The sequence below is a fragment of the Wasmannia auropunctata genome, unplaced genomic scaffold, assembly GCF_000956235.1.
Source record: "Wasmannia auropunctata unplaced genomic scaffold, wasmannia.A_1.0 LD335921.1, whole genome shotgun sequence".
NCBI classification, from domain to species: domain Eukaryota; kingdom Metazoa; phylum Arthropoda; class Insecta; order Hymenoptera; family Formicidae; genus Wasmannia; species Wasmannia auropunctata.
In genome coordinates, this window is record NW_012026969.1 from 1,015,173 (window position 1) to 1,031,060 (window position 15,888).

The 15,888-nt window shown below is 35.0% G+C and overlaps 2 protein-coding genes across 5 annotated transcripts in view; both read left to right on the forward strand.

The window, feature by feature from the left end:
* Window positions 1-4,712, forward strand: part of LOC105455149 (formin-binding protein 4-like) — a 7,626-nt gene extending 2,914 nt beyond the window's left edge. Inside the window, exons 8-13 of one of the 2 annotated variants that reach the window (XM_011698239.1) lie at window positions 97-230; window positions 2,060-2,202; window positions 2,304-2,549; window positions 2,764-3,092; window positions 3,390-3,713; window positions 4,069-4,712. In XM_011698239.1, coding sequence (XP_011696541.1) covers window positions 97-230; window positions 2,060-2,202; window positions 2,304-2,549; window positions 2,764-3,092; window positions 3,390-3,713; window positions 4,069-4,161 — 1,269 coding nt within the window. In that variant the 3' untranslated portion in view covers window positions 4,162-4,712. The remainder of the gene's footprint in view (window positions 1-96; window positions 231-2,059; window positions 2,203-2,303; window positions 2,550-2,763; window positions 3,093-3,389; window positions 3,714-4,068) is intronic. The other variant, XM_011698240.1, reaches the window with a different exon arrangement.
* A 294-nt stretch (window positions 4,713-5,006) lies between these two features.
* On the forward strand, window positions 5,007-14,658 carry LOC105455152 (FYVE, RhoGEF and PH domain-containing protein 2-like). 3 transcript variants are annotated; one of them, XM_011698243.1, is made up of 9 exons: window positions 5,007-5,563; window positions 8,002-8,469; window positions 8,569-9,284; window positions 9,399-9,604; window positions 9,691-10,056; window positions 10,153-10,598; window positions 10,685-12,816; window positions 13,954-14,075; window positions 14,245-14,658. In XM_011698243.1, exons 2-7 carry the CDS (start codon window positions 8,003-8,005, stop codon window positions 10,791-10,793), a joined length of 2,310 nt encoding a protein of 769 aa, XP_011696545.1. In that variant the 5' UTR covers window positions 5,007-5,563; window position 8,002; the 3' UTR covers window positions 10,794-12,816; window positions 13,954-14,075; window positions 14,245-14,658. The 3 variants fall into 3 exon arrangements, with proteins under 3 accessions (XP_011696545.1, XP_011696546.1, XP_011696547.1); XM_011698244.1 differs by having other exon boundaries at window positions 5,007-5,442; XM_011698245.1 differs by lacking the exon at window positions 5,007-5,563 and adding an exon at window positions 6,192-6,912.
* The last annotated feature ends 1,230 nt before the right edge of the window (window positions 14,659-15,888 follow it).

A 15,888-nucleotide genomic window follows, 5' to 3' on the forward strand; every position in this document is an offset into this window, starting at 1 on the left:
CACCACCACCACCACCACCACCACCATTACATCATTTTTGAAACGATTGAATATTAATATGAATTTTATTAATATAAATTGCTGTATTTCTTACAGACATTGTCTACTGCATGGACGACAGGTAGCTTAGAGGACAGTTACTTTCAAAAATGGCTAACTAATACAAATCATGAATTGGAAAGATTAGAGCAAGATGCGGCACCAGCTGGCTGGCTATGTCAATGGGATAGGTACAGTATTCCATATAAAATTTGCATTTTTCAATATAAATATAGATACCTCACAAGGGGGGGACATCTATGTTCAGTGGCTTTAAATGTATCATTAATTTATACAATGAATATATTTATATATATTTTTATATATCTATATTTACATACAAACTCTCACATACATATACGATTGTCATGTACTGCTGTTGCTATGATTTCATCCATCATTGAAAAAATTTATTTTTAGCAAGAGTTTATATAGGTGCAAATTAGCTAATTAATAGATCTAGATCTATTAATGTTAAAGAAACATCTCGTTTAATATTTATGACATTTTTTTGTAGAGCATATACGAGTATACTAAATAAATTTCTAACTTTTTAAGATCTAATATACATTTAAATATATTTTTAAAAATTGATAGCTTTCACACAATTTATACTTTTTTACAAATCAAGTAAAACTAAAAATAAGTCATAAATATTAATAATAATTTAGTAATATTCACGATAACCAATGTTGCTTTATATACAATGGTTATGTATACGATGGTCTTAGTAGATACATTTTTAAAATTTAAAACAATAATGCAGCTGATACATTTATTTTCTCGTACGCAACAGTTTTTTTTAGCTTAAGTGAAGGTGCAAAGCTCGCAAAGATCACGGTTCCGAAGTGTAACGTATTCTTTTTAGTGCTAAATTGAGCCTTTGATCTTGTGATATTGTCAATGTGATAATTAATACGTGTTGAGTGATATATACAATATTTTTGTATGTAAATGCTACAAGCGATAATCGAGTAACAAGCGTTACTTGGATTATGGATTCGTTTGTGCTATGAATAATTATGAGAGAAGTGTGCGAGGTCAAAATAATATTTATTAAAATGAAGATAAGAAGACATCACGCAAAAAAGTGAAAAAAAACTTATATTTTTAATCGCAACAGAATTAATAATTCGCGCTTAGTATAATAATGTACAAATGATACATATAGCAAAAAATATGTATCTCTTTAATGAATGATCATGAAAGCATTTAATAGACAGAATATTTTATATTATTGTTGACAATGATATAATTATTTAAAATAAGAAAACGCTTCTTATTTTTTCATTGTGACTTTAGAAGAGATTATTAACTAAAGAAAATTTTATTTTATATATATAAAGATTAATTTTGTGTTATTTATTAAAGCAAACGCAAATATTGTACAGTTTTACGAAGATATATTTATCTTGTTAGATACATTTATTTTTTTTGAAATGCGCAATAAAAAGAAACTACATTATCTTTACGCACACGCTTCAAAGTGTACAAGAGATTTATCTGGTATTATAATTTTATCCGTTAATCGATAACGAACGACGATTAATAATGTAAGTATTATCCTATCTATTATATTTGTCAATATCTGGTAATCCTTGGAACATGCTAATCGCAAATAAACCAGATATTATTAGGATTTAATTTTCATCATTATTTTCCCTGCACTTCAGTCACAATACCTCACTTCTCCTTCACTTTGCTGTAATCTCATATTAATGTTCCCTATGAGAGAACACACTCTGTTAATTACATAATTACATCTCCCATCTCTCCTGTAATGAAAGGCCTACGTCGAGTAAAAACGAGACACGACATTGCAGGTAGGAGTGTTTACTAGATTATGTTCTATTAATTTTTGCTTTCGTTTAAGAAAAACCGGTGACGCGAGTACACCGCGACGAATGTTTCGCCACGGAAACATTATTTAAGCGTGTATTGAATGTAATATAGAGAATTACAATAGAAAAACCGGCATTGCCATCACTGACATCTCATTTTGGTCGGGGGATTTTTCTAGGTCGCATAAGCGGTATTACTATCACAATACATCCACTGGGACATTACAGTGGACTTATCCCGACACCGGTATTGCCGGTGGCACTGAGGAGATGGAATTGTGTACTACTCCGCCACCAGAATCGGAAGAATTATCAGTCACAGGTACGTCATTTACGTACATTTAGGTATTCTTTGCAGCAATGTGTTATTTGTCAATGGAAAACAAATTACCTAATCTATTTCATCATTATCGTTATATTTAGAATCACCTGGGACAAAAAAAATGAAGGAGAAGCAAGCTGAGGAGATGGATGATAATAAGGCGGATGACGAAAATGTAGCGGATAGACGTTCTGCGACCTTGGAAGCACCACCTCCGCCACAGATATCAAATCCAAGTCCACCACCGCCCCCGAGAATATTCGCGGAAGATCTGAAGAAGGACAAGAAGAAAAGGGAAAAGCCCGATGATAAATTCTTAGACGCAAAGAGGAGGCGTTTAGGGAAAGGTAATGATTATTATTAGTACTGCAATACGACGGGGTTTATTACATTATTGTTTGTATCATAGCATTGCACTTGCATGTTATAGCAAATTAATTAGGTCTTTATTAAACAATTATACGAGAATTATTATATATAATTATGAAACCTAAAAATATAATTGAAAGTAAATATAATTATAGATAAAATATAAACAGAAAGATTGTATTCTGTTCACAGAGAGAATAATGGCTCTGGACACGCAGATGGTGAATCCTGCTTTAGAATCTTTGTCCTACGCACATCCACAGGTGGCTGCGTCATCTCAATCTTCGATACCTCCAAATCATGTAAATATGGAGCCTCTACCGCCTGGTGTGGACTTGCCAGATACGTCTTACGAAGCTGCCACCCTGAAAGGAATAATATATAACGCGGCGTCGCAGCCAAGTAATGCTATTTACGCGCCTTCGATTGCTGATCCAACAATACCTATCCTAAGCCATCAGGCGGGTCTACTCCAGGAGCCGTTTGTTCATTATCCAACTTTCCATCAACATTTGCATAACGTAAGTACACACATCTCTATGTTTGAATATTAATGAATAGGCGTCACGTATTTGTAGCATATAGTAGAAATACAGATAGCTAGAGATACGATAGTATATTTCGCACAATAAATATATGAAGAAAATACATTGACAAAAATGTATATTAAATATATTTTCTTATATATATAATGAAAAATATAGCAAACATATAATAAATATAGAAATAAAAATAATTGTAAAATATATATAATTTTATAAAAGTTTGTATACATATGAAAACTTTGTGCAAGTAATTTATGTATCTGTATTTGTTAGCAGACAATCGCAGTTGCGAATAAGCATCCTGGACAGAGTGCAATTCAGTTCATGGTGGGATATGCGCCAATTTATACGAACAACAAAATCATCGCCAAGCCGCCGGTCAAGGCCTCGAAGGAATCTTTGGGATCTGCCCTCGATTCCTTTTACAATGATATTGCGCGTATCGAGCAGACGGAAACGGAACGGACAGGACAGCATCAGGATGTCGCTGCCACGGTGACGGAGCAAGTATCTATTCCGACCGAAGAAGCGAAGCCGGAAATGGAACCGGAAACTGTGTCCAGCGATACGATGATGAAGGAGCGGAAGAAAAAGAAGGTAGTATTTCTGCTTATCATCGTATTTATTTCTTTCGGTATCATTTTTCTGGAATAAAAATAGTATAAGTATTGATATAAGTATAAGTATTGAATAAAGTATTGATATAAAAAGCGAATTTTACCCAATTCTTCACTTTATGAGATTAACTATATTTAGTAATTTTGCAAATGAATGTTACATACAATTGTTTGCAACGAAGTACATCTTTGCGCTTCTTATTTTCTTTTTAAAATAGTAAAATATTTCAGAAATTTTTTCAAGTAGTACATATTTCAGTGATATTGGACAAGTTAAATAAACTAAACATATGTACATCGATTAGTCAAATATTCCATACTTGCTGGTATTTTAGGCGAGGATCAGCAATAGCAAAAAACACAAGGAGATGTCAAGCATGGTGGCGAAGTGGCAAAGGGTACAAAAGAATCTAGAAGACACTGTATAAATAATAGCGAATACGATTTAAATAAAATTAATTAACTGCAGTACGAGAAATGATGTTAAATAGACTGTGTTATATATTAGTATCTTCGGATTTCATTGTACATATGCGTTGTTAAATATCTCTTCTATTGTGAACTACTTTAAGTTTTTATCCACAATCTGATATAAGTACATATTTGTGTGTTGCACGAGTCCTGCAATATTATTCGTATTATTGAACGTAGTACTTATCTCTCGTGCGACTATCATGTGTTTTGCAATTTATTGTGAATTTTGTGATAACTTTTATGCTGCAGTAGAAGCGAGTGATGTATTAATATTATTATTATTATTACAGTTTTGCACATTTATATAGAATCAAAAATTTGAGTGCATCTTTATAACTTGATGCGTTTTTTTCGCGCCGAGAGATACTACTTCATTGAATCAATGCAAATTATTTTTGCACATGTACTAAACGCGATACTCGGTTCTTTATAGAGGCTGTAAAGAATACAAACTATTGAAAACAAGTGAAAACAGCAAAAATAAAGAACATAACATTTGATATTACTGGTCGTTTCATGTTTGATTATGATTGAAAGCTGGAAAATTTTGGACGTTTAATTTATATTTTATAACTAATATAATTTACAATTGTTTGTATAGCATACATAATATAGTATCAATTTTTGTAATATTTCTTTGTCATCAAATGTTATCTAATTCAATTTGAATTTTTATATTTGCAGACTATAAGTTATTACCTCTGCGGGTAACAACTAGTATTACCATCGGTTTGCAGTTTAGTTACCATCGGAGAATTAAAGGGTCTTTTAGTTACGCGTAACGCCGTCGATGTCGTTGGCGTCGCGAGCTGCGAAGGCAGCTCAGTATCGACGGCATCGACGACGCGTCGACGCGCATCACGCGCATCGCATCCGACTGACAGACGACCTGTGTGTAAATCGGAGTACCTGACCGCGGTGCACCACCGCTTCGCGTGTCATAGACTCACATCGGCGTCTGGGCAAGTTCGACAAGTGCATCCGTGCGACACTTTGAGGTTTTGAGGTGCGACGTCCGGTTTTCGGTGTCGCGACTCGTTCATCGTTTTTTAATCGAGTCCCGGTATCTCGCGCTTGTGCAAGCCCGTCGCGTCAACCAACCTCACGTCAGCAATCGCCGCGAGCGCGCGGATACACAGTTGTGTCGCGATGCGGTAACCATCAACCTAATCATCCGTTTCGTCGCACGGACGACTATGGACACCGGTGATTCCGCCTGAGCTTTGAGCTTGAGAGTAAGATCGGTCTAGCATATCTGGCTTTGCTTCGCCTAAAAAACGATCATTATGCTCGCGCCGATGCTCCGCGTGTGCCTGTTGCTGTTCCGCTACACTACGTGCGATCCCGAGGCAAAAGGTAATGATGGTACTTGAGCGCGGTCTCTCTCTCTCTCTTTCTCTCTCTTTCCCTCTCTGTCCTCCTCGCTCCTCATATATACGCTTCTCTTCCGCTTTTCCTCGCTGCGCAGCATCGACTCCGCCGGCTCTCTGTGTGTTTCATTTTCGAGAGGTAGGAGAGATAGGAGAGAGGTGCAGCGCGAAGATAGATCCGCGCCGGTCAACAGGACTCCGCTAGAAGACGAAGGGCGTAGTACCTTAAATGACGGAAGCCGCGTTATACACCTGCCGCCCTTTACCCCCCGGCAGGGGTACTCGATATTTTTGGAACTGCCAACATCTTACGTCTCGCGAAATTGATCGAGAACGGGCAAATTGCTTTGACTCACGTCCTTTCGTGATGTTTTGTTGATTACAGTATGAACGAGTAATTTGCCGCTTGAGTTACCCATTAATTCAGCCTTAACTGGACACTGGACATAAATAGCACTTTGCATTTTTAGAATTTTTTTTTATTTCTAGTTTTTCATGTTACAATAAATTCAGGAAGCAATTATTTTTTGATTGGTTGTATTTTTAGAATATAATTTTGAATGTAGGAAAGGAAAGGAAAATTAAAATTAATAGGTATAAATCAAAGTACTGCAAAACAATTAATTTATCAGATATTTTCAAACTTTTTTTTTTTAGTTACTCGCGTTTAATTTTTAAAAATGTATCTGTTTGCTGGCTATCTTTTAAATTGCTTTGAGAGATGGTAAAATCAGATTTCTACTCGGATGCATTAATTACTACATCTTCTTTAGCAACTAGGAAATGTCAGACTACTGGGAATGGCCAGATTTTAAATTTTAAATAATCAGAATGAATAAATAAATATTAGAGTAGATAACATTTTTTTATGAAGTTTATTTTAGATATCTAGTCTTTTACCGAAAGTCGAATCTTACAAATTATGGATTTATTTTATTATTTCGTTTCTTGTACAAAACTTTAATTTTTGAGATAGAAATGGATGAAAATGGATAATAATTTTACTGCTTTAAATATTATCAATTCTATATTGCCTCAAGACGATTTCGTTCTCTGTGCCACGGAGACGATTTTGCGCCTTGGACTCCTCTGTGCTGTTATAAATATAAATTTAGATAAGTCTCTCCACTTCTCTCTAGTCATGACTAGAAACAGGACGTAAAGTGCAAAGTGGAAAGCCGCGTTCGAGAACATTTTAAAGTGAATCCCAGCCTATTAATCGTTTGAGGATAGTCGTGCATTCATTCTGCCGGTTCCGACGATGCCTTGATATAAGATAATAATAGTCGTCTGTATTTACGCCGCAGATGTAGCATCAGAAAACGGCGAGTCTAGGCATGTCTAGGATGATATTCGTCGACAAATTAGACTGAAAATTTAGTGCTGAACACGTGAATTTTCGAGTTTGTTGATCGTTATAGAAGATGCAATGTTTAACCGTGAATTCTAATTCCATTTTTCTACACGCACGATATTTATGTCATTCACAAAACAACGAATTTAACATAAAAAATTCAACAAAAAAAATTAAGACCGCTCTCGTGTCTTTGAAATGAATATACGCGAGTACAGACAGAAATTGCGTGTTTACGTGCGTTTGCAGGCATGTGTGTTTGTTCGTTCGTTCGTTTATTCGTCCATTCGTTTATTCGTTCGTTCGCTCGTTCGTTTGGTCGTTCGTTCTGCTCAAATCACGCCGAGTGTCAATTAGCGAAGCCGACGCGAGCGTTCTCGCCCGCACGCTGGAACGAACCGGCACGTTAATTTTAGCGTAATGGATCGATCTAAGAGGAGGATGCGTTTTTAAATAGCCTCCCCCGAGAGATCTATCGCGCACTCGTTATTTCGGAACCATCATATCGAACCACGAATGAAAATATTACATACATCTTAGGCTCGAGATCCATAATATCCGGCTAAATAAAATGTATCCCGTATACGTTTGCATCGGAAAAGCGGTGTGAAATTTGAAGCGCGATAGGTTCGCGTTATTGCGATATAAAACGGATTAACGGCGTGATTTATCGTCATAAAGAAAAAAAAGTTTCAGCCTTATATCGAGTATAGACTAATGAGTCAGCATTGCGATAAGAGTAACACGCGTGTATGAACAATGTTTCTTTATACTTATTGTTACCAAAAGCTGAAGAAGAGACATGTCATAATCATTAGAGTGTCCGTAATGATTTATAACGATTTGTGATTTATTTGACGAGCTTATAATGCTATCGGTCAAAATATTACGAAATACAAACATATCTGTAATGTTAACATATTTTTCTAATTGCATTTCTAAATGCATAGTTCATGCCACATACGCGTGCCATACGTAGTATCGCCGGTAATATCGTTTCTTCTCTGTTCGTGTCCCTGTGTGCGAGATACGCGATAATTGTCTACAATTAGCAACATGATTGACCGTAGGATGCAGCGAAGTCAGCTGAGGGACATCTCATCCTGGATGACGCGTTTATTCCCGGAGCCTGGAGACGGTAGTAGTCGGATGACCGAGGGGTTCAAGATGTTCGGTTCGAAAAACAGCTCGCCCACCAGCACGTTTTACACCGATCTGGAAATCACGGAGGACAAGCAGGAGCTTCAGCAGGAGGACGAACATTCCAAAGCGCCACGTTTGCCGGAGCAGCAGAGCACGACCAGCGAAAATGGGAACTCGCAAGATTCGGACACGGCAACGAGTGTTGAGGAGCAACGATACGTCAGACATTCCTTCCACAGGATCGCCAGTTTCGGTGGCTTCCCACGATTTCAGTCGTTTGTCATGTCCGCTTCCACGCCCGCTGAATGCATCGACATCACGAGGCACGAGGAGACTTCAACGGAGACGTCCTATATTAAAATGTCGCATAGTGTCCTAGAGTATAGAAGTAGCAGGTGTGTGGAGATCTCATGAAAACAGAGCAATGTATAATCTTGTATAATCTTTAATTAAAAACATTTTTTAAAGCTTGTATTATTTAAAAACAAACGCAGGTACGTAGCTTCGGAGAGGAGGTCTCATCAGTATACATTAGATACCTACGCGGTAAGCGAATCCGAGAGCGAGGAAGAGTCGGAAGAGACAAGATCGTCGGAAACAGATTCCGCCATAGTGGCTGATCATACGGAAGAGTCGATATCGGAGCCTAAACTGCTCGCGAAGAAAGGTTCCCCTGATTTGAAGCGAAAGAAGGCGTTACGTGTGGCGCAAGAGTTACTAGCGACTGAGAAAAATTATGTGAACATTCTACATCTGATCGACCAGGTGTTCCAATTCAGGGTCGATCAGGAAAACAGAGCGCATCCGATGTTCCCTCCAGAGACTGTCCAGCACATGTTTTCAAATATTAAATCTATTTATAAATTCCACAACGACTTTCTATTGCCGCAATTTGAAGAAAGGATGCAATGTTGGGATTCAAATCCGAAAATCGGCGATATAATGAAGAACTTTGCGCCATTTCTCAAAATGTATACGGAATACGTAAAGAATTTTGACTACGCTATGAATTTGATAAGCACACTGCAAAACAAAGTTCCCAGATTTGCAGCGATTGTTAACGAAATTCAGAAGCTGGATGAATGTGCTAAATTGTCGTTAGCACATCACATGTTGAGTCCCATACAGAGGTTGCCGCGATACGAGCTACTTCTCAAGGATTATTTACGAAATCTCACCGAAGACAATCCGGATTACGAAGACACAAAGAGTAAGTAAAATTATACATATTTTTTTTATGTTTTCCGAAATTATGAGCGTATATATCTATTTTTATAAATTATATAATTACGTTCATTAAGAAATTTGTAATGTTAAATTTCAGAGGCTTTGGAATTAGTGTCAACCGCCGCAAATCATACAAACGAAGCAATGAAAAAAATCGACAAATTTAAAAAGCTTTTGGAAATCCAAGAGAGCATATATGATGCAACTGATCTAGTCAGTGCGACTCGCGAACTAATAAAGGAAGGACGTATAGTGAAAATCTCAGCGCGTAGTGGGGATCATCAGGAGAGACATTTGTTTTTGGTAATTATTAATTATTTTACATATTATATTAATATTTATAAAATATACACATATACAAATATATTCAATTAGAACTATCTTTTCAGTTTAGCGATTTATTATTACTCTGCTCAATAAGACTGATACCCGGGCCTATGTACCGATTAAGAGCTAAATTTATGGTGGAAAATTTACAAGTAGTCGAAGGAGACAATCTAGAAACCGCAAATACTTTTTACGTAAGGGACGAAAATAAAAGCGTCGAATTATATACACATGGTGCCGCAGAGAAGGCAGCGTGGCTGGATGCACTGTTCCAAACGATGCAGGAGATTATGAGACGCAAGGCCAGTCTGAAAACTGGGAATGTTAAAACTTCTTTGGTTAAAGCTGATGACGTAACTAGGTGCATGGTTTGCGAAGTTAGTTTTTCTGTGATGAAACGAAAGCACAATTGTCGGGCTTGTGGAATAGTGAGTAATGTGCACTGAAGTTAATCTCTCGTTACAAATTATTTTAATAATAATAAAACTATTCAACATTTATGTGATAATTCCGTTTGTTTCCAGGTGGTTTGTAGTAAATGCTCAAATCAGAAATTATTATTTGAGGACAATAAGAATATGAGAGTGTGCAGATTATGCCATGCCGCGCTCACCCAACCGCTCACTAAATCGCCGTCGTCACCGTCTGGACCAGTGCCAAGTTTGCTACAGGTATCTGCGAGCGCGCCATCGGTATTATCCGGATACCTGTTACTGAAAACGCAGGCCAGTAAGCCTTGGACAAAGCGATGGTTCTCGTTGCACGTTGACTTCGTTTTGTATTCGTTCAAATCGGAATCGGAGAGCTTGGCCATGACAGCGACGCCTATGCCAGGCTTTATGGTTACGGAAGGTACAAAATTACCCGACGAAGACCCCTTGAACACAAAAGATCGTATAAGGGCATTCAAGATGCATCATTCGAGAAAATATTACTATCTTCAAGCGTCTTCTCAAGAGGACAAGGAAAAGTGGGTACAGAAATTGTTTGAGATAATCTATAATTTGTGTTATGTTAGGTTGAATAAATAACACTAATCTATATATTTTTTTTTAGATGGATGCACGCATTGGAGTTGGCTACGAAGGCCGAACTACCTCATTTTATGCAGGTGGAAAACGAAAGCGCACAAGAAGAAAGTCAATCGATAAACGATGTACAATGAATATTCGTACCTTTTTATCTACCAAACTAGCCAATTTTATACTATTATACTCGAACGAGAGGACGATATGGCAATGTAAGATAATCGTTAGTAGCTAATTAGCTATATTTAAAATGACGTTAACTTATGTTATATATATTATATTGTTATTAGTATATACATTACGAAAGAGAGAAATCGAGTCAATAGCGGCCGCTGCCGAAACGCTTGTTGTTTTGTATAATGTTCTGTTATAGTATATTTATAAATATATATGTCGTTCTATCACGATACGCTGTGCTGACCGTAATATGCAATGGAAGTCGATACGTCGTAATGCTTGTAAAGATATAATTAACGCGCTTCAGTGATAGTATGTTATTTAAACCTACGCGCGAGATCGTTTTTATTAAAATCGATTTTGAAGTCGATTTTTTTAAATACGCAATTCTATAGTTTTATCAATAAATTTATTCGTCAATTAAAAATTTCATAGCTTTTAAATACATCTTAGTAGTTCCTATCTAGTTACGAACATATCGCAATAATTAGAAATTTTATTGCATTCACTAGAGGCAGTTTGGCACGAAAGTGCATTCGGCTGTCTGCTAATTATCCTGCACATGTGCATTTATCACGTTTCTTGAATTGCACATACAGACTGTCAGCTGCGTACGTGAACACGTGAAAGACATCATTGTCATTTAAAATATCCTTTTCGTTTGTTTCGTAGCAGAGTGTAATTCGAAAGGATCGTGATATTAATGTCACTTTCACAGTTAATAGGTCTAATTTGTTCTTAAAAATTTAAGATAAATTGTGTAAATTCATACGTCCAGTTGATATATATGTGTAAAAAAGAAAATTATGACATATCTCTTTTTACGTGATAAATTTTTTATAATCGACCTATACGTTATTAGAGCCTAATACTGAATGCCAAAGATTCAAAACTTTTTATTCTCTACCTCTGTTCTAAATGGAATAAAGTTTTGCAGATAGAAGACTATTTAGAATTCGTTGTTTTTTTTACAAAAACACACCTTTTTCAAATTATTAATCCAAAATGTTGCAACTGGAAATGAAAATGAATGTAGTAGTTAAGATTCTTTCCTCAACGTATACGTCTATATCTCTGTATAGAATGGCTTAATATATTTATTTTTATTTTATGTGAAAACGTAATCGCGCACATACAGAATAGATGCGATTGCGATCAAAGTTTCCTTTGCCATCAAAGCGCGTTGCTCCGTAAGCTTTATAACAGATATTATCGAATCAATAATGTTAATAAATCTTTCACATCTTGTCTCAAGAATTTAATGAACTATATACATATACGGAAAAATATATTGAAGTTTGTAACAATTTATAACAATTTGTATATTGTAACGACTTATACCAGTTATACCAATGGTTTTATTTCGATAAACATTGATCAATTTCAGTTACAAAAATCTTGTATATAATTTAAGGACTATAATCCAATCTTTATTTAAAAATAAAAGGAAGTATCTACAGAATACTTAAACATTTAATCTATTTGGCATCTGTTAACTATCTTTTTTGCGTTGAAGTTAAGTCATTTCCCACTCTCGTTTATTATATAACAAAGAGTAACTGATATTTTCATGTCAGAAGATAAACCATGAAAAAAATTCAATAGCTGCTGATTGGTATAAGCTCGTAAATTTAAAAAAGATGTAAAAAAGATGTAAAAAGTGATCATGTGTGTCACAAAACATTTGTTTAGACAATTTTTTTATTTTTAAATGATACTTGTATGCCTTACGTTCCTATTTATTTTGAAAAAGTAGAATGCGTCAATTTTTATTGATACTGCAGTCTAATGAATATATGTATACACATTTATCACTTGAACGTATCTAAGAGTAAAATGAACTGATAATATGTATATGTTAATTGTTACGCGACATAAATTTCATTAATGAGATAAGATAAATATACAAAATTGTGTATATATGTTCGTTCCGCTCCAGAGTGTCAACGGAAGTCGTATTGCACATTTCTCCCAGTGAAATTAGTAAGTATTTTATTCTCTTAACTTTTTTTTAACTCCTTCATGAGACGTATATGTTTCGATATGTTTTTAACAAGTTATATCTCTGACAAATATTGATTAGATCAAATACAAAAAATTAGAATTATTTATAAGTATGTTTAAACTTCAGTAAAATATTGTGATGAAATACTAATATAAAATATAAAAAATTTTATGTAGCAAAATTCGAAGCGTTTTTGGACGTCGTAAAAGGCTTGACATGGTGCATTATATTTTTGCGTTATCACACGACTATCATTAAAACATGACAATCATTAAAACATGACTGTGATAATACACATGTCTCATAACATTTAGATTATGTATAAGGTATAAATAAAACTCATGTTTCATAATGATAGAAGAGAGAGAAAAAAAAGAGAAAGAGTAAACATTAATACTTTGCAGATATATAACAGATTAAAAACTTCAGGATTTTATTTATTATTATTATTAATGTTTTTATATTTATATTTTATTATATTATAGTTAAATTATAACTCTATGTTGCAGCTTAAAAATGTTTTATAGTAGAAAATTTCAATTACAATTTAAAAATATATTTATTACAACCACTATATTGGACCCAATTCAATCTTTTTATATTTTTATTTTTTGATTCAATTTTTGTATTCTAAGACCAAGAAAAAATCTTTAAAAAATAATTTGTCTTAAATAAGTTTCAACAGAAACGTTTCACATTCGTAAAATGCTTTTATGCAAGTAATAGGATCAAGTAAACTACATATCAGATCTATATCTTTACGGAGATATCTACAAATAAAAAAAAAATAAACGATTGGAGTATTATCAATTGTTATCAGTTACGATTTCTCAAATAAGATTATCATGGTTGTTCTATGAATTTATGAGAATTCATTATATAATTGTTGAACGAGTATTCTTAAATCATTAGCGTCTTTTCAATCTTAAAAATTTTTGGTATCTAACTTATTGTTAATAATATTAGAGTTTTGTGCACATATTAATGCCAGTTGCATTGAAAAATATGTATATTCTTCTTTTAATTAATATCATTAATCATATTGTATATTCGAGTGTCATTAATCTAATGCATTCGGATACTGTTAATTTAATTTTTTAATTAAATATTTGCAGCAAACTTCTGCGTTATAATGAAGTGCTTGGTATTCGCTTTAATTATGATCGCTATCAACAGCATAACGGCTGCTCCTAGTTCTGAAGATTTTGAGAAAGTATGCTCTCCCTGGCTCGAATATGTAAGTATAATGGAAAATAAAGATATTATATTAGAGCTTGATTTCTTTTATATGAAAATTTTATATGAGCACAATTATATTTTTAGAATTTTAGCTCTTTATAATTCTAATATATTGCAATCAATATATATAAAGCAAGATATTCGCTATAACAAATTGTTATGATTAGTGTCAGGTCACCGACCAATGCTGTCGTGATTTAGTATGCTTGGAATATGCGGCTAAATGTGTTCCTGGGAAAATTGCAAATGATAACAGACCTATCGGAGATGGACCATTCCCTCTAGAGGATTAAAACGAGGGAGATTCGATTTTTACGGATATTATTGCAAGAGTGAAAGTAAGAATGCTAAATGCATAATACAATTCGAATGATTATATTAGATATCGCTTTCACGTTACAAGATAAATGTTTAATATGTATACATATATGTGTGTATTAATGCGCTTATTTAGTAAACAATTTGTTTTATGTTTATTCAAATTGTATATTTACTATAGTTACATATTGCATTTTTCTTGGTTGTAACGTTTCATTTTATCAGTAAAGTGAATTTATTAAAGATATGTAAGCGTTAAAAAATATCGCAATTTTTCCTATATTTTTCGATGCACAAGTGGTGTCTAGAATTTGGCACATCTCTGTTCTATCTCGACGAAGAATGCACGATCAGGTCGTCGTCCTGCAAAATCATTTCCGCAAGTAGTACGTTCGATCGTTATTCAGTCACGCGTCATTGGACACATTTTCGTAATGAACAACCAAAATTATCGATGAGCGATGGCCGTTGGCTCATCGGTGATAATAGCGCGGCACCGGCACCGGCACGGGCACCTCGCACCCGCTCCTTGACGCGGGGTGGAATGAATAAAAAGAAGCGAGCCCGTCGAAAGAAGAGAAGGCAACGAGAACGAGGGCAACGTCGTTGGAGGGCGAGGAGTAAAGGACGAGCAGTGCTGCTAAGTCGAATGTCGAGTGATGCCAAAGTTAAATATAAATGCGGGCCGCGAGAGAGAGAAAGAGAGGGAGAGAGAGAGAGAGAGCGTCGCGACGCCCATCCTGGATCGATGATCCAGCGCCGGGACCAGTCTCTCTGTAGTTCGCGTCGCGAGATCCGACATAGAAATCGTCCTCTCTCTTCCTCTCTTTTTCTCTCTCTCTGTATTTCGCTATCCCAATCTTAGTTAGTATAATCAATCAAGTTCCTCGCTCGTGATTAGTCCTCGGCCAACCGCGAGTTTCGCAGTGAATCCCCAACGAAAGCGAAAACGAGTAAAAAGTGTGATTTTTAGAGTAAAATTTAATTTCAATTGATGCGAGATCGCTCAATCATTGAGATCGTCAGTTGGAATTTTCTGGATTTGCCGGTAATTTGTGTTACATGTACCCAGGATATTTGATAATAATTTTGCTGCACCAAAATTGTTGTCAGATTTGTAATAAGCTTCTCTTTATCTACAGTGCTAAAACACTAATAATTCTCGAGTGTAGTAAATTGAGAGGTAAAAATTTAAAGATTTAAATTTAGCATGTAAAAATATAATATAAAAGAATTTATAATATTAAAATTATGATTAAAGGTCTAAGAATGTTCTGTTTTGCAATTCGCGTGGGTGGTTGTTTGCTTGCGTATGCGATGGTTACGGATGGTTGCGTAATTTATAACAATTTTATTAATCATCAGTCTAGTTAATTTTTTGCGATACTAAGAATTGGATCTTAGAATGTTTACCCTCTATCATGACTGATATTGATAAAACAAGTCCTTCAACGGCAGTCAAAATTTTTTCCGATTTTTTAAAATTTCAGATT

What these genes read in the sequence shown, in the direction of transcription:
- LOC105455152 (XM_011698243.1), top strand. Translation starts at nt 8,003, where the DNA reads ATGCAGCGAAGTCAGCTGAGGGACATCTCATCCTGGATGACGCGTTTA. An exon ending in CTAGAGTATAGAAGTAGCAG is followed by an intron (nt 8,470 to 8,568) that starts GTGTGTGGAGAT and finishes AAACAAACGCAG; the next exon opens with GTACGTAGCTTCGGAGAGGA. An exon ending in TCTCAAGAGGACAAGGAAAA is followed by an intron (nt 10,599 to 10,684) that starts GTGGGTACAGAA and finishes ATTTTTTTTTAG; the next exon opens with ATGGATGCACGCATTGGAGT.